We start from the raw sequence: 19,926 nt of genomic DNA, 5'->3' as shown, positions 1-19,926 counted from the left end.
ATTATATTTTCGATTAGGAATTTTTTTCTCGAAAGTGCGTAAGATTTCGGGGGTATGTCTATCGACCAAAAATACTTATAATCGACCCCTGCAGCTAAAAATAATTTTTTTAAAACGATTTAAAATTTTTTAATTTTGTCAAAAATTTTACACCTTCTCGAATTTTTTTCTCGAAAGTGCGTAGGATTTCGTGGGTATGTATATTCACAAAAAATAATTGTAATTGACCCCTGCAATCGAAAATAATTTTTCCAGAACGATTTGAAACTTTTCAATTTCGCCGAAAAATTTCAGCAGCTACCCCCTGTCGATTTTTCTGAAAAATTTGTTTTTAATTTTTAGTAATTTTGTTTGACGTCCTATAGAAAAGTTGTCTAATACCTTTTTGTAGGTACCCATGAGCTCTACTTGCATACTAAATTTCAATGGAATACATTCACTATTATAGAAGTTATGGACGTTTGAAGATTGGGTCATTTTTATGGGGTTTTTCTCATTTTGCGGAGTTAAGGAACAACATTTCGAATATTTTTAGAATTGCCTCGTATTCCTTAGCAAAATACGCGTAGTTTGCTTTTTTAAACATTAAAATCGTTCAATCCGTTCAGGAGTTATGACATTTTAAACATTCGCATGAAATTTCGGGGTAGCATTTCTGGCCAGAAACTATGTTTTCGGTAATGAATTTTTTTCTCAAAAGTGCGTAGGAATTCGAGGGTATACGTATTGACCAAAAATGATTGTAATTGACCCCTGCAACTGAAAATATTTTTTCCGGGACGATTTGAAATTTTTTAATTTCACTGAAAAATTTCAACACCTGTCTGTCGATTTTTCTTAAAAATTCGTTTTTCATTTTTAATAAACTTGCATGACGGCCTGTGGAAATGTGAACTGATAATTTTTTTGTAGGTATTCATGATCTCTACTTGAGAAATAAAGTTCAATGAAATACATTCGCTATTGTAGGGGTTATGGTCGTTGTAAAATTGCGTTTTTTAATTTCTTCCATAGTTAACTGACATGCATTTACCACAGATTATAGCTGGCTGCCCATCAATACTGATTCAGTGAATAGTTTCTCTACTTACTCGTATACCTCGTCTGTGGACGTACGTTTATTGTTCGAAATTCGAAAATTTCCCAATCACACGACTGACAAAAATAATTATAACGGAAATACAGTTTGTCTTCTTGTATGTTAATTTATTATTAAATGAAATGTCAAAATCTGTCGTATGAATTGAAGATATTAAGCATGGATTCGTCTCGTGACTGGTTCGTAACGGTATCGTCCTGCGACGATACGAATAAAAATGTTTACGACCCGGGTCGCCACTGTCGCTCTTGTCGAAAGACTGGGTTACGTTAGAACCGCCTTTTTAAAACCAGCTGACGAGATGTTACGTCAGCTAGTCGGTAGTGTCGGCTGTGTCGGCTGTGTCGGTAGTATTCGGGCAACGGCGTTGCCATTGGACGCACGCGGGCTGATCAGATCGAGCGTAGCGAGTCATCGATCAGGTCTTGAGACGCACGGCGTTATTGCCAGTGTAGTGTCGGTTATCCCGGGAGCCTGAAATTTTCTCTCATTTGAATACGTCAGTTGTGAATCATGTCCTCCGACAACGAAAACTATTACTCCGTGGTGCTTAGTTTGGTGAAAGAAGCTGGCTCGGTTAGTGTCAGTTTCTTTGATGAAATCGATGATAAGAAGCGAGAAAGTGTTTGTAGTATAAAGTTATTCTTGGCTGATAGCGAGTCAACGTTTATCGATTTTGCACGCAAATACGAATTTCAATCAAGTTCTTCTATAGTATGAATATGTACTTTGTTTTCGTGTACTTTTCGAACTACGTAGCATCGTGCCATGTTCGTGCAATCTCAATCCGTACTTACTTGCTCGATATTCAGTCACGAATATCAACATTCTTTTGAGATTGTTTCTTTGAACGTGATGTAAATTTTAACGTAAACTCGATCGATATGATTAACACGTTGACTGCTGTGTGGTGATCACTGGTGACCGGCAAAATTGTTTACAGTGAAAGAACCTAATATGTATTTGTTAAGCTCTAAATAACAAAACAATAGAATAGAAATGCTGTAAAATAACAGGTGTATCATTGAATTATCAAATATTTCTATTTTTCGCACTAGAACGAAGGCATCTCTAGTCAACGTGTTAACAACGCGATTTATTTATGAATTATGTATAGTTTTGTGATTGTCGTGCATTTCTCAAGCGAATAGATAATTCTATTACGTAGAGAAGGAAGCGTGCATTTATTCGGCTTCCTAGAAGTGCCATGTGTTTGGATCGCGGAGGTTCGCAACGCTACACTACAATTTATAACCTATAATGTTAATATGCAAAAATTATTTAATAATTATATCGAAACGCATGTACGATTTATATTTTCACAATTGTTATTTTCTCGATGAAATAAACTGAAATTCTCAAAATGGAAAATTTGAAGTGTTTCTTTAATTACAGGTGGAAATAAAAAATTTGTTATTAAATTGTTATGTGTCGTTTGCTTTTAACTTTTACCGACAAAATATATTTGTCTGTAACGTTCAATCGTCAAGTTAAACTAGGCACTCGAGTAAAAGTAATTATATCTAAATTTCTAAATTTATATCGTTATGTTCCACGTTTGAATACATCCCCAATATTTGTTCGTATTATAGTGTGAAAAATAGAAATATTCAATAATTCAACGATGCACTTATTTTTAGAATAAGTGTAACTGTAAACAAGTTTGAGACACGTTTGAATCGCCGGTCACCAGAACAATCAACGCGTTAAAGAGCATATACTGATTTCAAAGTTGTACAAAGATACGCAACAATTTGGATGTTGAAAAAATATGAAATTAAAAAAATAATTAAATGAAATTGTAACTTTTACAGATCATTCGGGAAAAAATTAACCAGCCTAAAAATGCAATGGAAAAATCGTGCGAAGTCGATCTTGTTACCGAATGGGATCAAAAAGTTGAGAAATTATTAGTCGATGGTATATCTTCGAAATTCCCGGACCACAAGTATGTTTTGCAACTTATTATATTTAGTCATTGTTAAGTTTCAACCGAACTTTATTAAACTCTTAATTATACAAAAAGAAAAACAAAGTATAGTTCTGATTGTACATATTATGATATAACGATAAATTGAACTTGAACATTTTCAGCGTCTTGTTAGCGTCTCTTTTTCTTTTTTTTTTTTTTTTTTGGCCAGTGTTGCCAACCCACTTTTAATAACTACCAAATTCTAACAGTTATACGTTTCGTCTTATCGCCGCAAACTGTTCGGACATTTCATCATTAAAAGATGAAATACATATCTTGAAGATAATTTCAACACTTGTTAAATTTTCAAACAAAATATTGAAATGTTCGTCTCACATGCGGTCATATTACATAACCTTAATTTTGATCGATGTTCAAATTGAAAATGAACATTATCGATTACAAAGCATTGAGATTGGAATATATTTATAAAATAATTAAACAATTGTGTGTTATTGTATGAGTCATACCATATGTTACACCGTGTGGAAATCTATCGTATCTAAACGCGTCGGGTGTAACTTTTTAATATAAAAATTTATCGAATCTATCGTCGTTAGAGCGATAAAACACTACATATTAAATAATGTAACTTGTTTCCTTAACGAATTGCTGTTGATTGGAGATTAAAGAGCGATGAATCCGATGGACTGCAATTCGATCTTGCCCGTCGAAACCTTCGATGTGTACTTACTATCCCATTTAAGTTCATTGCTGTGTGTTTGAAACAAGCGATATGGGGTAGGAGGCAACAAAGAGCCCCGTTCAATGGAACTTTCCATCCGTTCGACTGTTCCACGATTATCGAAAGAATTTATTGGTGCTTTAAAAATACTTCGAGTTTAATATTGGCAGCAGAATGTTATTAAAATTTGTACTATTATTTTTTATTGTTAATAAAAAAATTAATTAATTCCATTTTATAATTGCTAGTACATATATCGTATATAAAAAATATGACCCGTTCGAAAAAAGAAGTTTAGGAATGATTTGGAAAAAAAATAAGGCAGACATATTATTGTATATTTAGGTGAGGTGATTGGGGAGGTGTATCGATAGCTTTCCAGTAGCTGAAACAATGTGAGCTCTTTTTTTCATTTAACGTTCTACGTTTCTTTTTGGGGTATTCCCGTAGGGGAATAGCGTACGATTTTAGCTACGAGATGTTTTCCGCGCCGTATTATAGTAATTTTATTTTTTTTTATGTTAAGCAATATTCATATCTTTTGTCATTATTGCGCAATAAATACAGTTATATGTATTTAGAATAATATTTCTGCCTTATTTTGTTTCGAAAGCAACCACGCTTCTTTTTTCGAACGAGACATATTTTCATACGTGGTGTACGATTTTGGCTGTGACTCGCTGTAATTTAACGATGAGAAAACATATTATTTTAGATTTATTGGCGAGGAAGAGAGTTCGCTTGGGAAAAAGATCGAGCTAACGGAGGCGCCAACATGGATCATCGATCCGATCGATGGCACGATGAATTTTGTGCACGGTTTACCGCACACTTGCATATCAATTGCGTTACTTATTAACAAAACCACTGAAATCGGAATCGTTTATAATCCGATTTTGGAGCAATTGTTCACTGCCTGCAAAGGCGAGGGCGCATTTTTGAACGGAAACCCCGTTAAAGTGTCCGAAGCGACAGGTAATCGTTATCTTTATGGATCAATTCCGATCGATATTTAAATTTAACCGATGTTTTTTGTTTATTTTCCCAGAATTACGTAAGGCTCTTGTGATGATGGAAATGGGTACGAGCAGGGATCCTGAAAAAATGAAAATTGTATTGGAGAATGCAAACAATCTTACCCCAAAAGTTCATGGGTAAAGTTCTATTTTATTTTGTTTCTTAAATTTTTTATTAGTCCAATGTATTTGATGATTTGTTCAGAATACGAGCTTTGGGATCCGCAGCTTTGAATATGTGCATGGTCGCTCTAGGCGGAGCGGACGTTTCCTTTGAATATGGCATTCACGCTTGGGATGTTGCAGCAGGAGATCTTATCGTAAGAGAAGCTGGTGGCGTGTGTATAGATCCAGCTGGTAATTTCTTTTATTATTTTTAAGGTAATTAACTTGTACCTTCACTCTTCCCGAACACTTGCACTTTGGTTTCAGGCGGTCCGTTCGATGTGATGAACAGACGAGTTTTGTGTGCATCGACGATGGACTTGGCTCAAGAATTAGCCAAAATATTAGTTCAGTATTATCCCGAACACGACTGAAAATCTTAAAATAATATACATAGAAAAAGGTAACGCAAACTGAATTACTTAAAAATAATTTAATTGTTTAATGTACGTAAAAGTTAGCTTTTCTTCTTGCGTTAAATCGTAGTTCTTCTGATTGTAGTATGCAAACCACGATAATTTTGTTGCATTTCGCCAGGCACTTAAGGTTCATAAAATGAAATAATACACGTGTTTAAAGAATGTACTTATATTTTACATAAATGTTTGAAACAAAGGTGACAATATGTCCAAGAGGTGTATAATAAATAGATCTAAATTTACTGCAAATTACATATTCGTGATACAAAAATTGATAACGATGTTAAATAGCGACAGCGGGGTTGAATATTGTATGGCTGTAAATGTAATTTGCTTTTTATTGCTAGATACAAGATACTGTAACAAAATATAACATGAAATGAACTTATTTATCTCCCAATATGCACATGTGTAATTTATTCTGATCATTATTTCCGTGTTACACATTTTGATTTACATATCGCTTTACAGTACTTTTCGCGTTTATTAACTCGTTCAGTGTGTTAGAATTATTTTCAAAGATTTTGGCATTTAGTGATCTGAAAACTGAAGGCCACAGATATTAGTATTATGTCATCTTTGGTATTACCTAGATTTCGACTGTATACATATGTTGTATATGCAGCACTCAAGTATTTTTCAAATTTAATATAGTAATTTGAAATTTTCACGCACATGTACCTTACCTGTTCACATACTTACGATCTTATTTATTTCAATGTGAAATTCTACGAGAAACCTTCCTTCTGATAAAAATTTAATTAAATATTCGGCGATCCATTCTGCGATAGGCATCATTTCAATACAGTTGTCACGCTGCAGCAGCTGCGACGATCTCACCCAATTTCCTTTCCTTCATCACCATTGCTTTCCATCAACTGATTTCATCATCTCTTCCATTGCCTCCCCTCCTCACAGGGAGGGCTACAAGTGAAACATTACCAAATTGCCAATTAGAAAACTGTAAACTGATCCAAGTTTCTATGTATTCATTTTATTTCTGTATTAAAATGTGACCGAAATATTTATTTCCCCTTTGATATCTAAATTTAACATAGCATTTTTCTCAATTTTTATACCGATCAAAAAATAGATTCAAGTATCGAAATGCTCCGTGTAAGCTACCAATACGATTATAAAATTCTAACATTTATCCATTATATTGCCATTATGAATACAACTTTGTAATTTCGTATTGAAAACGATGTATGGTGATTTATAAATACGTATGAAGAAAATGTGATCTGCTGCTCCCCCAAGGAGAGCAGACTAAGAATGATCGTTGGAACAACTTGAGTTTGTTTACGATGTAATTATGCAGGGTCTGATTGTCTATACAGGTTGTTTAATGAGAAACGGATATACTAAATATCCCATAAGGCAGTCCCCCAAGAATACCTTGCAACGGGATCGGCGTTAAAAGCCCACAAAGGTCCACTCGCGCATAACGATGCTTTGAATCGAACACTGATCTGAAACATAAGCAATCTCGTACAATATTGCCAGGTAAAAATGCATACCATGAACCATTCAAACAGCATTGACGTTCTGTTGTGTCTTACTTAAATGAACAACAAAATATTAAATAAAAGGAAAAAATAAAATTTACGAAGCTACGATACGAGATCGTATGCCAAGGACATATATCTGTTAAAACGAAAAAAATAAATTTTAAAAGCTAAGAAATATACGATCGCTATTGATATGTTAATATCGAGTGTTAAATAATTTTCGTTCATACGTAATATGAACAATATTCATTCACTGGTAAATATTTGTAATGTCTATTTCTCGGTGCAAATATATACATTATTATTTTTTTCATATTTCTTTACATCGATATCTAAATAAATGCAAAGTCAGATGTAAAATGAGTGTTAACATGTCGACTTATTTTACAGCAGTTTCTAAAACACACGTTGTCTACCTATCATCATATCTCGTCATTGGATAAGAAACAGATTACAATTTCTTTTTTTTTTCTTCTCTTTTTTTATATATTATTTATGGATTGAAATACGTCTACAGTAAGTGCTTCTAATTGCACGAGCAGCACGTGCTTAAAGACTGAAAGTATAAAATACAGGGCTCGTTTCTCATTCTGTTAAGCATGTGTCGTTTTATTTCAGTAACCTACTTACTATACAATTTGTTTTCTTCTCTGTTAGTACAAGACTCCTCGTTTTACTAAAACTTCAGTGCCGTGCACGTACGTCGTCGGCACTGAAGAACAACGAACGAACTCTGTTCATGAATCGGTACGATCATCAGATTCATAAGTTTCACAATTTCACAAACACGGGATCCCCTCGTCGCGAACGTGAACGCATTATCAATAATGATTTGTGATATAATAATTTATACGAGATATTATTATTGTTCGTAAAGAACTCGCGCTTCTCTTTGTTTGTTTCTTTTTTTTTTTTTTTTTTTGATTTTTTTTTTAATCGAAAGATGAAGAAAAAGAAAAATACTATGTACCACCATTATGCTAAGTATCGATGGCCAGTGCTGAAAGAGGCGGTCACTTTTCCCAGTTCATATCGTCCACGGAATAGTTTACGATTACCACGTAATTCAGCGTGCCTCTTCTTCTAGCGTCATCGTTGATTTATTACTTATTGCTGCTGTGCACAGAGAAAGAGAAGAAATAAACCAAATCTAAGCGAAACTTGTATTAAAAAATTTACACGCAAATAAGATTTTTTACGCCCTGATACACTACATTGTTCCGAGCCGTACAAATATGTCAGTTTTATGCGCTGGTAAATGCATCGGTGAACTCCAATGTTTATTCATCGTTCGTATTGGTTATAATTAATATAAAAATATTGCACTCTATTGACCTGCAATAGTTATCATTTGTTAAATAATACAGTTCAGATTGATAGAGTACAACGTCATGCGTGTGATTCAATTAATTTGTTTCCCTTGTATGTTTGTATATTTCCAAATGTATTTCCGTTATTACTTAGACGGAGCGAGTGAAACGTGAAATTTTGCACCGCCTCTTTCTGCTAAAACGGATACAGGGCACAGTCAATATAAGGACACACCGCCTTATGTTAGTATGTTTTATAGTATACAACGAACGAATCGTTAGCGGTGTCATTTCAAACATTTTGCAAAGTTACGTTAATGAATTCTCCGATGTGGAAGGACCCCCCCGACAGGGTTACCTAGATCTTTTCTTGTATAAAGGGATGTGCCAGGGCGTGGTTCACAGTGATTCTCTTTCCCGCGTCCAACATCAACGTTCGCTCCAAAAGATCCTTCAGTTGTCCAACTTTTCTATTTTGTTCCGGGGGCAAAGAGTTTCCACCTAACTCGGCGGTAAGGTCACGAGTGGCAGGTAACGTTGACATCACTACAACTTTCTCCTACAACCACATATGTCGAGAATTTTACGATTCGTGCATACTCGAATTTTAAAAAAAACGACTACGAATCGCGTCGTTGACGCCGTAATTGTTAAGACACTTACCAAACTGCAAGGAACAAGGATGGAATAAGAACAATAAAAAGACAACTTACCCGCTCTGTGACCTTATCAACTTCATGATAGAGGAAATTGCAGTTAGTGTCAAAATGTTGGTCCTTGAACGTGCCTTTCCTAATCAGTTTATTTGGCATTTTGCCTTTTAGGTCCATGAAGAATTTCAACATTTGGTTGTTTGTTTTGCCCGAGAACATTATTTTTCCCGTGTACAATTCGTATATGGTGCATCCCACGGACCACATGTCAATGCCGAAATCATACGGTATACCAAGAACTAGAAAATGGCAATGTTAACTTCCAGTGTATGACAACCGTTACTAAATCTCTATGACAGTGGAGATCTCCCCAATGTGGGTTTGATCAGTATATCGGAGCTGTCACACAGAGTTTCCGTTATTATAGAAAAGATATACATATACGGTGAGTCCTCGAGTTATGCAGTTGTGTTTGTTTGTACATTTTTGAAGAAATGTATAAGAATGTATAGACTCGTTTCTTACAATTGTTTGATAACTTTGGAACGAACTGACTGCGGAAGTCGAAGACTTACACTATACATATGTTACTAATATAATCTAGCCACTACAAAATTATCTATTCGGATCAAGCATGTATACGATTGCACCACGTTTTTAAAGGGCATGCTTAGTGCAAGGCTATCGGAAGCTGGTTTAAAATAGAAGAGCGATTGAGTAAGAAGAGGTTTGTATATAATCCCTTGAGTTTTTAAATTAATTTTACAAACAACAACCTTAAAAATACGTCGAAAGAACCGATAAATATAACTCAAGATAATTGATACAGTTCGGTCTAACGAATACGTATTTTATGCGATAATAAAGATACGCGATACTTACTAATTTCGGGTGCTCGATAAAATCTTGATACTAAATACGGTGTGATTTCATTCTCGTGGGCATGGGACGCCGAACCGAAATCGCACAGTTTCAATACTAGCTTGCTTTCACTGACTAGAATGTTATCCGGTTTGATGTCAGCATGCAGAATATTTGCACGTTTTAGTAACTTCAGAGCAAGGAAAAGTTGCTGCGTATACGATCTTACCGCTTTAACGTGTAAACCAACGTCTTTCCCATACTTTTTTAAAACCTGAATAAATTTATTGATCAAAAGTGGATAAGTTCTTCAGGTGGTATACCTTAAGTATAGTCCGGGCCACGATACATATAGCGAGGTCGTAAACTCGAGCAGGTGTCAAAGTTTACACGTTTCATCTTTACACCTCAAGAGTTTATTAGTTTACGACCTCGCTATATCGTGGCCCGGACACTATATACCATTCTTCCACGAGAAGAAGGCACAGCGTGTTTACATCCCCACTCCTGTTGCAGTCCGCTGACTCGCAGGTACTGGTCGAAAACGGTGACAGTAAATCATCGGTGGACTGCAGCAAAAGTGGGGATGCAAACACGTTGTGCTTTCTTCTCGTGGAAGGGGACGATACTTCACCTTGTATAATATTAATTTTATACAGGTATTCACAAAAAATAGTTACCTCTCTTAAATTCATAGCTAAAGGCTCAAAAACCATACATAAATGATTTTTGTGAAAAAAATGCCTAAAAAGTCGTAAACAATGAAATCTGTCTTCTGGATCTGCATCATTCAGTTTTCTAAGAATTTCTAATTCCTTAAGGCCCGTTCTATGCCTAAAATGGCAAAAAGAGATGAATGTTATAGATCGTAGATTTCCATTGTACAGTATGAAACAAGACATTTCGAATAATTACATTATTTCATTGTTCCTTATTATTTTTACAGCAACGTCCAAATTGCCTCTAGCACTGTCTCTAGCTCTTACAACGTTACTAAATACACCTTGACCTGTGTATCCGTAAACGACGTATCGTGAGTCTAACGTTTCGCCTACTCGCACCCTAAAAATACAATGAAATTTATAATCGAAATATAATGGTGTGGAAAAAGCATAAAGAAAAAGATAGTTTACCGGTAATATCCTTCGGCGTCGTCCCAATTATCCGTTAAACTTGGATTATCTGGCCCACCTTGTCGCTTACCTTCGACAGTGGGACTCTGCAACAAAATAGTAGTATTTAAAATAAACTTAAAACCTATAGAAACAAACATTAGTTAGAAACGTACATTAAAATCGCCAATATTATCCGCTTCTGCAAACATATCCCATTCGTTTGATTTTTTTGCATTTTGCTTCTCCTCTTGTTTGATCTTTTCTGTTGGTTTGATGTCATCAATTTTCTCGATATCTTCCGGCGGTGCATCTTCAAATCTAGATTTTCTCTTTTTAACTGGTTGCGGTGACTTTGGTTTCTCGGGCAGCGGTGGTGTATGACTTTCCGAGGTGGATTCATTATTATTAGACGGGATTTCTATTGATTTTTGCGATACGTTTGAATGGCTTTCCGAAGGCGGAGTAGCGGGAACGGTGTTTATATCACCAGACATATTTGAGTCTTCGTTTGGTCCACCTAACCTCTGCATAACAAAAATATTTTTATTATTCCGTAACGTTAAAAAATGATTATTATCGTAGAATCAACAACATACTTTAAGAAGTTCTTCTCTTTGTTTCCTTCTATGTTCTATAATTGCTTCTTCGTCTTCCTCTTCTTCAATATCGATATCTTTGATATCTTCCTCGCTTGAACTTTCCGAATGTTCTACTTTCAGCCCTTCCGACAATGAATCTTTGTATTTATCGCTGCGTTCCCTTTTCCCATTTTTTTCTCGATCTCTATCGTGGTCTCTGGTATGTTTGTCTCTGTCCCTACGACTTCGAGACAACGACCTCGAACTTTTATACCGATCGTTACGATCTCTGTCTAATCTACTTCTAACAGGGCTTCGAGATCTTCTTGTACTCCTTGAACGTTCACGAATCCTTTCGCGATTTCTACTATCTCGGCGATCTCGTATATCATTACGATCACGACTACTTCGACCATCTCTGTGTCGATCACGGCTATTGTGACGCTCTCTGCTGTCTCTTTTATCACGGCTATGTCGGTCTCTACTCGATGGTCTATCACGGCTACGACGATCGCGACTAGCCGGTCGATCCTTACTGGCATGACGATCTCGACTGCTTTGTCGTTCTCGGCTTCCTAATCGATCGCGACTATCACGTCTCGATGCAGGAACTTTATCGGATTTATCTAGCGATTTGTAATCATTACGGGGTCTGGAATTGTTATGATGATCTGCATCACGTCGACGATCTTCTTCCCTACGATCAAATATTGTTTATTTTGCTTCTACTCCTCTACACAATCTATTCGAATTTGCATACAAATATGAAAAATACTTTTATATTACTAATTATCACTAATAGTTTTAGTTTTTTATTTAATTCGCCTACCAATCACTCTCAACTAATTTCTTCAAATTTCTTTCTTTACACTACCAGCTATTACATGGAACATTTAAATATATTGCATTAAAAATTTAAATATTTTACTCCACATACCGTCTATCTTGTTCTCTTTTACGCGACTCGTCTCTTTTGATAGAATCTTTACGTTTATCATCTTCCGATCTTCTTTTATTATCTTCTTTTCGGGGATCTTCTCTATGCCTATCGTTTGTTTTTCGCGCTTGCCTCTCATCTCTCCTGTTATCGTCCCTTCTTAATTCTTCTTTAGTACGTACTTTATCTTCCCGTCTCCTGTCCGAATCTCTTCGTTTGTCTTTATGTTCGTCTCGACTTCGTCGATCTCTGCTCATATCCACTACAACGCGTCTTTCAGGTTTTGTTATTTTTTTGCGTTCCCTACTGCCAGATTTACTTCTGGCCCGTTTTTTAGGGGGTATATTGTCATTTTCGCTATCGTCTTCTACAAGTATAATATCAGGCGTTTCTGTAGCTTTTACTTCATCTTGTTCCGGTTCTTTGTCCTCCTTTTCAGATTCATCCGAGAGGTATTGTACTAAACACGCTTGCAACCGCTCCTGCATTATTAAAATATTATTAAAAGCTTTCTTTTATTTACGTGTAAAACTTTCGAATAAAGAATAATACCTTTTGTTTCATTAACTCTTCAAGATCGATATCATCTTCAATAATTGTACAGTCCACTTCGTCCGAATCTAAATCTATTAATTTTTCATCTTCGCTTTCTTCCGTAGAAACCACTTCTAATAACGAATTTTTTACTTTCCCGTTTACACCGACGTCCTTTTGAATCGGCCGTGATGGTTTCTCTTCCAACGATCCATTTTCTACCTCTCTTTCTTTCTTAGGTTTCTTATGCTTCTTGTGCCTTTTTCTAAAATGATCGCGTTCGATAATATTTTTTTATCTCAACATTAAAACGTTAATAACATATACATTGCACGTACCGTTCTTGTCGTTCTATCTTTCCATCTTCTCTTTCAATTAATTTATCTTTCTTGTGTTTGTGATGCTTATGCTTTCTTTTCTTCTTCTTTCTTTGGTCGTTCAACATGTCGGATTCAGAATCTACACCGACAGTGTCTCTCTTAGATTCTAAACATTCTAGATCTGACGTACTGAAACGTAATATAAAAATTAATTATGCGATAAGACATAATTAATGTATATTCAAACATAAGATCAAACATAAAATTCCATCCGATAAATTAATTCATACGTTAGAAACTTTGTACAATTTCTTGAAGCGTACTGCTAATATTCTTTTAATTAATTATTAATTTAAATGTGATCCATACGATATAATATTTAGCAAAATTCAATCCAGTGAAATTAAGTGAAGACTGTTGCGAAATATGAATGTTGTAAGACACAAAAACTAGGTTACTTTATTTCAATGGATTCGTACCAAAAATGATAGTGTAAGAAAAATAGCTTTTTTCTCGAAATCCATCAAGCTATCTTACGTAATGTCAAATGAAAAAGAATTTCTTAAAGGTGTGGAAAATTAATTCCGAAAATAAACAGAAGATCACGTAAGTATATGCGATGTAAACAGACTACATATCTTACGTATCTTTTTATACATCGAAAACGATGGTTTCTCAACCAGCATAATTACGTTCGTTGAAATTCACGACTTACCCCATGATTATACTTGGTTAATTTATTGTTAAGAAAAAAACTACAGATTCACTGCACAAAACAACTACACGTATATATGAACTCTTTAATGGGCCGCCATCTTGTATGTTCGATCGTGTTATTTCGAGATATCACGGTAAGACCTCGAGCTATCGATACCGAAGGGTTGCTTCCGGTTTCTGTATTCTCGTGCTTCATGAAACTGTACTTACGTGTTCTTAGTTTAGTTACCTTCGATCCACCATAAGCTTCGTACGGATGATTTTACGCGTACGATGTTAGAGTAAATGTGTAATCGGTGCATGAAAAACCAGTAGGAAAGAAGTTAAGCCTCTACACTTCAACGTTTAAGACGTAAGTTTTCTAACAAAAATATTTTCTACAAAGATATTTTAGATCAGATTCTAACATACAGAAAATTATAATACGTAACCACGAGAGTAAACCTTTCACCTAATGTATTTTTTCGGCCCGTTACCATTTCCGTGTCACTCGCAACGTTACCAACAGATTTAGAAATTAACAGAAAAGGAAGTGAGACAGAGAATGAAATTACAGAAATTTTATTATTTTTTAACGGAATTAAAGCTGTACGGTCCAGAATTGAGCATCAATCGATTATGATTATTAAAATACGTAAGGATGTAAGTATCTCATTGACAACTCCACCGAAAATCCTTAATTATTTAAAAAATAACTCGGTATGGCAGTCAGACTGATTGGATGATCAAAGTCCATAAGGTGACCGGTCGATTCGTATACCTGAAACTTTCGTTCGTTTCTTCTTCGACCAACGATCGTTGATCACAGAAGATCTTTATTAATGGAGGGTGGTTGGGAATCGGTTAGGGCACCCGTAGACTTTCCTCTCCTTGCCCTTGCCCCGTTTAGTTTGTTAGTGCCTAGCCAACACAAGTCATCTCTGAATATTACACGTGGGTTCGGTACGTGTCGGAATAATTACAATGTAACAAGAGAGAATCACAGTGCCGCGTGCAAAAGACAAGCTCTCGTTCCGCGAACGTTCGGCGACATTGTTGAACATTCCGGTAACGTTCGGCATCGGGCAGTTCTCGTCGAGACGTAGAGAAGCGCACGTCGAACCGTTCCTGTAAATTATCGTTTCTCTTTCTTTTCTGTTACATATATATTCGTTCGTTAAAATACCAACGGGTGTGTTTGTTTGTCAATCCTTGATCCGTATGATCCTACATTACATTATACAACAAAAGGATAATTAAGGTTCGTAGTGAAATTTCTCGAATAAAGAAACACCAATGGGGGTACGATTTGCAATAATTTAATTCGTAAAATGTCTTACAGTATGTAACGCGAAGAAGTATGCGACACACGTAATAATTGGTGAAATGTTTCATGTTGTTTTTGCATCTATATTTTGCACGTCTCGCGACACCAACAACGCGTGGCATTTCTTCGTTGTGTAATCTAGTCTTATCGACCAGTTGCATCAACATCGGTTTCGACGGCGATGGCAATTATTTAAGAATTATCATAACGGCAATGGTAACGAGTAACAATTAAATATACATTATATATTACGAATAAATACTAAAAGTAATCCTCGCAAACTCTGGTGTGTAACTGAACTACTGCTGCTTTCCGTTCGCGATAATATAAATACAAAGGATTCGTGGCAATGAGGGGGAGAAGGTGGGAGGGGAGGAGTTAAGATTTGAAGGTCGTGAGGGAGGTCAAGTATTCTTAATCGTTCCTAAATCACTTCTTTGCGCAAGGTATTCGATTATCACATTCTCCTCAGATCAGAGTCTCGGGGGTTGATGGGGTTCCGTCGATATTTCGACGAGAATATTCTTTGCGTGGAAAGGAATCTCAAGGAAGTTTCTTTCTTAAGTTCGCGTAGTTGAAAAGTCACGGGAACGACTGATCAACTTTTAATGTCTCGTCAAATTTAAACGCACTCGTGAAACGAAGAAACAATATATGTATGTACACTGGAAGCTTTACGACCACACCGATAACATTTTCATTAAAAAAAAAGAAAAGAGAAAGAAAGATAGCATCGTAAAGATTTTTTATAGAGTTTCTTAGTTTCTTTGGTAAAACAAACTCCTGTCGATTCGACTGGAATTTTCAACGACGCGGCTAGAGAAAGACACCTCCCCTCCGGTTCCGCGTATCGATTCCAAGCATACGTGACGAAGTCTTGGTCCGTTGAAACGAAAAAAGAAAAAATACATTACTCTACGCTGACTAGATTCTACACCCATCCAGTATATCGATTCTTAATTTAAATCTAGTCGCTACACGTTCGATTCTAGGGAGGAACAATTCAATAATATCGTTCTTTCGTTGTTTCGTTGATATTGAATTTCGTGGAAGAAGAAAATAACAACCGTATAAATACACCTGATTCAAATTAGAAAGAATTTTTCGTATCGTACGAAATTAATAATTAAACCTTTGCCCTACGTGTTTCCTTATTTTTTTCTCTCGGATGTCTTACGCCTTAAATTTTTTATGGTCCTTGTTAAGAAGAAGAAGAAGAATGAACGGGTTCGTTTCCCACTCTTTCCGCCTTTAAATCGTAGAAATGCTTATTCGAAGAGCTTCTTAGCATAGTGCCAAATGCGGAAGAAGTATTCGTCTTGTCTGAGAAGTCTCGCCCTCGCGTACGAGTGAATGTCGGCGTCCATATTGTGTTCCCGAAGCCAAGAACTCGTGTTCTCCGTGCTGAAGCTCAAGGAAGCGGTTTCACCCTTTTCCGTGGGGTCTGCGAGTGGCTCCACTACCGAAAGTTCTGCAAAACGACACAATTTCACCCATTAGAATTTTATGTTTTAATATGACTATACATAGGCAGCGAAGAAAATAAAATCGAAAACATAATGCATTAAGATGTTACCGGTAACTGGTAGAATTTTGAACGGTTCGTCAGATTCCAAAGGATCGCTGACGCCAATCTCGTTCTTGGCGAAGATCCTGATCAGGTACATGTGGTCTTCTTGGAGGTCTCTGATGTTCAACTTTTGCACGTCGGCGTTCACGCGGCCCACTTCCATCCACATCGTCTTTTTCGCGTCTTTGATGGCGATTTTGTAGCTCTCCAATGGTGCGCCGCCATCAGACTCTGGTCTGCCCCACGAAATTACCACTGTGTTTGCTGCGATCTGTCTGATCTCCAATGGCGCAGTGGGTGGCGATGGTACAGCTGTGAAAAAGTGGTAATTTACAAACAATCACACCGATTGTGAGTCTATTCGTTCAAACAAAAATATGATTACTCACTGGCATGCGTCTTTAAGGTGACTGGTTCCGAATTTGTAGGTAGACTGAGTCCCATGTTGTTCTCTGCGAAGATTCTGAAGAGGAATTCGCTTTCTTTCAAGTTTTCGATGCAATGTTGGAGCGTCGAGGCGTCCAAAGTGACGACTTTCGTCCATCTTGCTCCCTTTCCAATCAATGGTCTCTTCTCGATCACGTATCCTGTTGAAATGTCAAAATACGTGTAGTTATGTACATGTTATACATAGTAAGGTCTAGCGGCAGATACAAGGAGAAGGGGACTATAAGGGCTTCGTTTGAAAACAAAGAAAGAAATTTATTTCACATTTTCATTTTTTTCATTTGTTGTATCGCGATCACTGGACCATCCTGTATAGAAAAGGTTTTTTTTTAAATTACCTGTAAGTTCGGTTCCTCCTGTGCTAGCTGGTGGTGACCAACTGAGAGTCACGCTCTTGCTGGTAACGTTCGTCACTTGTACATGTTGAGGACTCGACGGTGGTGCTAAAAATAATTCAAGACGGTTATTCCAAAGAAAGAGAAACGTTTGCTCATTACACATATACACTTACTTTTGCTGATTACTACTTTCGAAGGCGGAAATATACCCAGCAGAGCGTACATGCTGCTTTCGGTGAGCTTTGTTATTTCTGAGTGATAGCGAAAGCGTTAAATAATAAGCGAAGCCTTATGAATGCAGATTTCATAAAGAAAAAAAATATTTCGAGACAACAATGAAGAGTTAAACGCGAATGAGTTTAAATTGGATGGATTGGTGGTACTAAATTGGATTTTATCATGAAATTTTAAATATTGAAAGCAATTAATATGGTAGTTCTTTAATAAATATTGTAAGCAATTAATAAGGCAGTTCTTGAGGTAATTTGCTTACTGATTCGTTTGCCAGGTGCAATTGGTTCTTCGGCTACATACGGCGGACCAGTGCCAACACTGTTCTTAGCTGTTATCCTAAAGTTGTATGGTACGTCTGTCTTTAAATCTGACACGCTAAAGTTGGTTATTTCGTGTTTGGTGCTGCCGATCTGTAAATAAAAAATTAATATAAATGCATGGGAGATTCAACGTTTTTTCTCTACGAATTGTTCTATTTTCGTTTAAAAAAAAATGTATAGCTTCCCCCAGTTTCCAGAATGCATACTCGAAAATGCAAGTTATTTTTAAATCGTTTGTCAAAGTTATATCTAAAGATATATTTAGTTTATTAATTCATTGTATATTATATGTAGAAGATATATCTCAATTTGAAAAAAATCAAAATTTAAAACCATAATTTATATAACTGTTACGGGTATTGCGGAAAAAATGCTTGAAATTCCATATTTTAGTTATCAGTTAATAAATTAAGGTTGTGAAATGTACAATATTTTCTGGGACATTGTAACGTATAATTTGTATCGAACCTTCTGCCAACTTTTCTTCGATTCTTCTTTCATTTCAACAATATATTCCGTTATTGGTGTTCCACCGTCGTTTTCTGGAGGCTGCCATTTTATCGTAAACGATGTCTTCGTCATTCCGGATACTTCTAGTGGTCCTCTTGGTGGTCCTGGTGGTTCTGCGGATACATTAATTTTTTAACGTTAATCAAACTATTTAACAGCAATGGAAATGTATGGAAAAAGGCAATTATAGGAATCGATAATACCGAAGGAAGTTCTCATCTTGACCGGTTCCGATTCCAAAGGTTCTGATGCACCGACAGCGTTTCTGGCGATGACCCTGAACATGTATTCGGCATTCTGCTGCAGTTTGTGCACGCAAAAGCTTTCTACTTCCTTGTCGATATCGACGATCTTTACCCAAGCCTTGCCTGGCTCGCATTTCTCGATGGTGTACTTATCGAGTTCAATTCCACCGTCGTCGGCTGGTGGTCGCCATTCGAGGGTAACGCGATCTTGTCTGATTTCTTTAAAGATAATCGGCCCCTGCGGTTTGTTTGGTTTGTCTAAACGATTTAAAAACACATCGATATAACAACTTGATTCTCAAACATTAAAATATAATATTAAATCTAACCCGGACCTAACTGACCCTCTTCAGAGGTAACAATGTAATATAAATATACAAGGTGTTTGGATATATGTACTCCTTATAATTATACACAGTTATCCCGAAGAAGGTCTTCATTTTAGGTCTAAGCGTTTGCCGTTTCTTTTTACAAATATATTTAATACAATTGAATGAATGAATTAGAAACGTTTGCAACTTGCCTATGATTTTGAGATGTAAGTCAACCGAAGAACTACCAGCTTGGTTGCTCGCCTTTGCTGTGTAAGTGGCAGTGTCCTCTCTGACGAGGGAAGAAATAGAAATGGTAGATGTGTATTCTTCGGTACGGGTAGTCACGTGTTTCTCGACAATTTTCTTGCTGTTCTTCGTCCACGTAACTTCCGGTTTCGGGAAGCCACTGGTTCGAATCTCGATCTTCCATTGACCGTTCACTGGTAACTTTTGGTTCGCCAATGTCTCGTCGAAAATAATCTTCGGTGCTTCCTGTACTTTCAATTCGCACGTTGTTTCTGCTGTTCCAACGTTGTTCTTCGCCTTAACTGTGAACGTTGCCGATGAAGTTTCCGTTGTTTCCGTGATGGTATACTTTGTCACATGGTTTTCATACGTGATACTGCTGTCTTCGAATGTTTCACCGTCTCTCAACCTGGAAAACATTTCATTGTTATTTATTATTACTACAATGTTCTATTCAATTTGTACCAAAGGGTAATTTTTTTATCCGTAAATAAATAAATAAAT

At 36.3% G+C, this 19,926-nt stretch overlaps 3 protein-coding genes across 14 annotated transcripts in view; 1 reads left to right on the top strand and 2 right to left on the bottom strand.

Moving 5' to 3' along the window:
* Positions 1-792: 792 nt before the first annotated feature.
* LOC122402670 (inositol monophosphatase 1-like) lies at positions 793-5,333 on the top strand. The gene is made up of 6 exons (XM_043405651.1): positions 793-1,675; positions 2,914-3,047; positions 4,472-4,731; positions 4,805-4,910; positions 4,978-5,129; positions 5,205-5,333. Exons 1-6 carry the CDS (start codon positions 1,613-1,615, stop codon positions 5,309-5,311), a joined length of 822 nt encoding a protein of 273 aa, XP_043261586.1. The 5' UTR covers positions 793-1,612; the 3' UTR covers positions 5,312-5,333.
* Positions 5,333-14,009, bottom strand: LOC122402668 (serine/threonine-protein kinase PRP4 homolog). Of its 11 annotated transcripts, none has more exons than XR_006259538.1 (16): positions 13,891-14,009; positions 13,194-13,364; positions 12,874-13,120; positions 12,322-12,803; positions 11,403-12,081; positions 10,980-11,330; positions 10,825-10,910; positions 10,607-10,753; positions 10,372-10,525; positions 9,713-9,965; positions 8,891-9,129; positions 8,082-8,736; positions 7,838-7,980; positions 6,755-6,828; positions 6,059-6,280; positions 5,333-5,902 (listed from the first exon to the last, which is right to left on the bottom strand). XR_006259538.1 is itself a non-coding variant. In XM_043405650.1 (12 exons), exons 1-12 carry the CDS (start codon positions 13,893-13,895, stop codon positions 8,536-8,538), a joined length of 3,015 nt encoding a protein of 1,004 aa, XP_043261585.1. In that variant the 5' UTR covers positions 13,896-14,009; the 3' UTR covers positions 7,988-8,535. The 11 variants fall into 11 exon arrangements, 1 of the variants encoding a protein (XP_043261585.1); XR_006259541.1 differs by having other exon boundaries at positions 5,333-6,280; positions 8,082-8,373; positions 8,491-8,736; XR_006259539.1 differs by having other exon boundaries at positions 5,333-6,280; positions 8,082-8,373; positions 8,536-8,736.
* Positions 14,010-15,177: 1,168 nt separating this feature from the next.
* The window catches only part of LOC122402643 (titin), a 96,710-nt gene continuing 91,961 nt past the window's right edge, over positions 15,178-19,926 (bottom strand). Inside the window, exons 74-82 of one of the 2 annotated variants that reach the window (XM_043405603.1) lie at positions 19,386-19,831; positions 18,821-19,120; positions 18,576-18,730; positions 18,047-18,197; positions 17,727-17,804; positions 17,554-17,658; positions 17,158-17,355; positions 16,775-17,080; positions 15,178-16,669 (exon numbers count right to left, since the gene is read on the bottom strand). In XM_043405603.1, the coding sequence (XP_043261538.1) occupies positions 16,467-16,669; positions 16,775-17,080; positions 17,158-17,355; positions 17,554-17,658; positions 17,727-17,804; positions 18,047-18,197; positions 18,576-18,730; positions 18,821-19,120; positions 19,386-19,831 (1,942 nt within the window). In that variant the 3' untranslated portion in view covers positions 15,178-16,466. The remainder of the gene's footprint in view (positions 16,670-16,774; positions 17,081-17,157; positions 17,356-17,553; positions 17,659-17,726; positions 17,805-18,046; positions 18,198-18,575; positions 18,731-18,820; positions 19,121-19,385; positions 19,832-19,926) is intronic. The other variant, XM_043405601.1, reaches the window with a different exon arrangement.

Source organism: Colletes gigas, unplaced genomic scaffold, assembly GCF_013123115.1.
Source record: "Colletes gigas isolate AHSC1104 unplaced genomic scaffold, ASM1312311v1 Colletes_gigas_Sc00038, whole genome shotgun sequence".
Lineage (NCBI taxonomy): Eukaryota > Metazoa > Arthropoda > Insecta > Hymenoptera > Colletidae > Colletes > Colletes gigas.
Note: the sequence above shows the minus strand (reverse complement) of the source record. Positions and strands in the feature narration are given on the sequence as shown.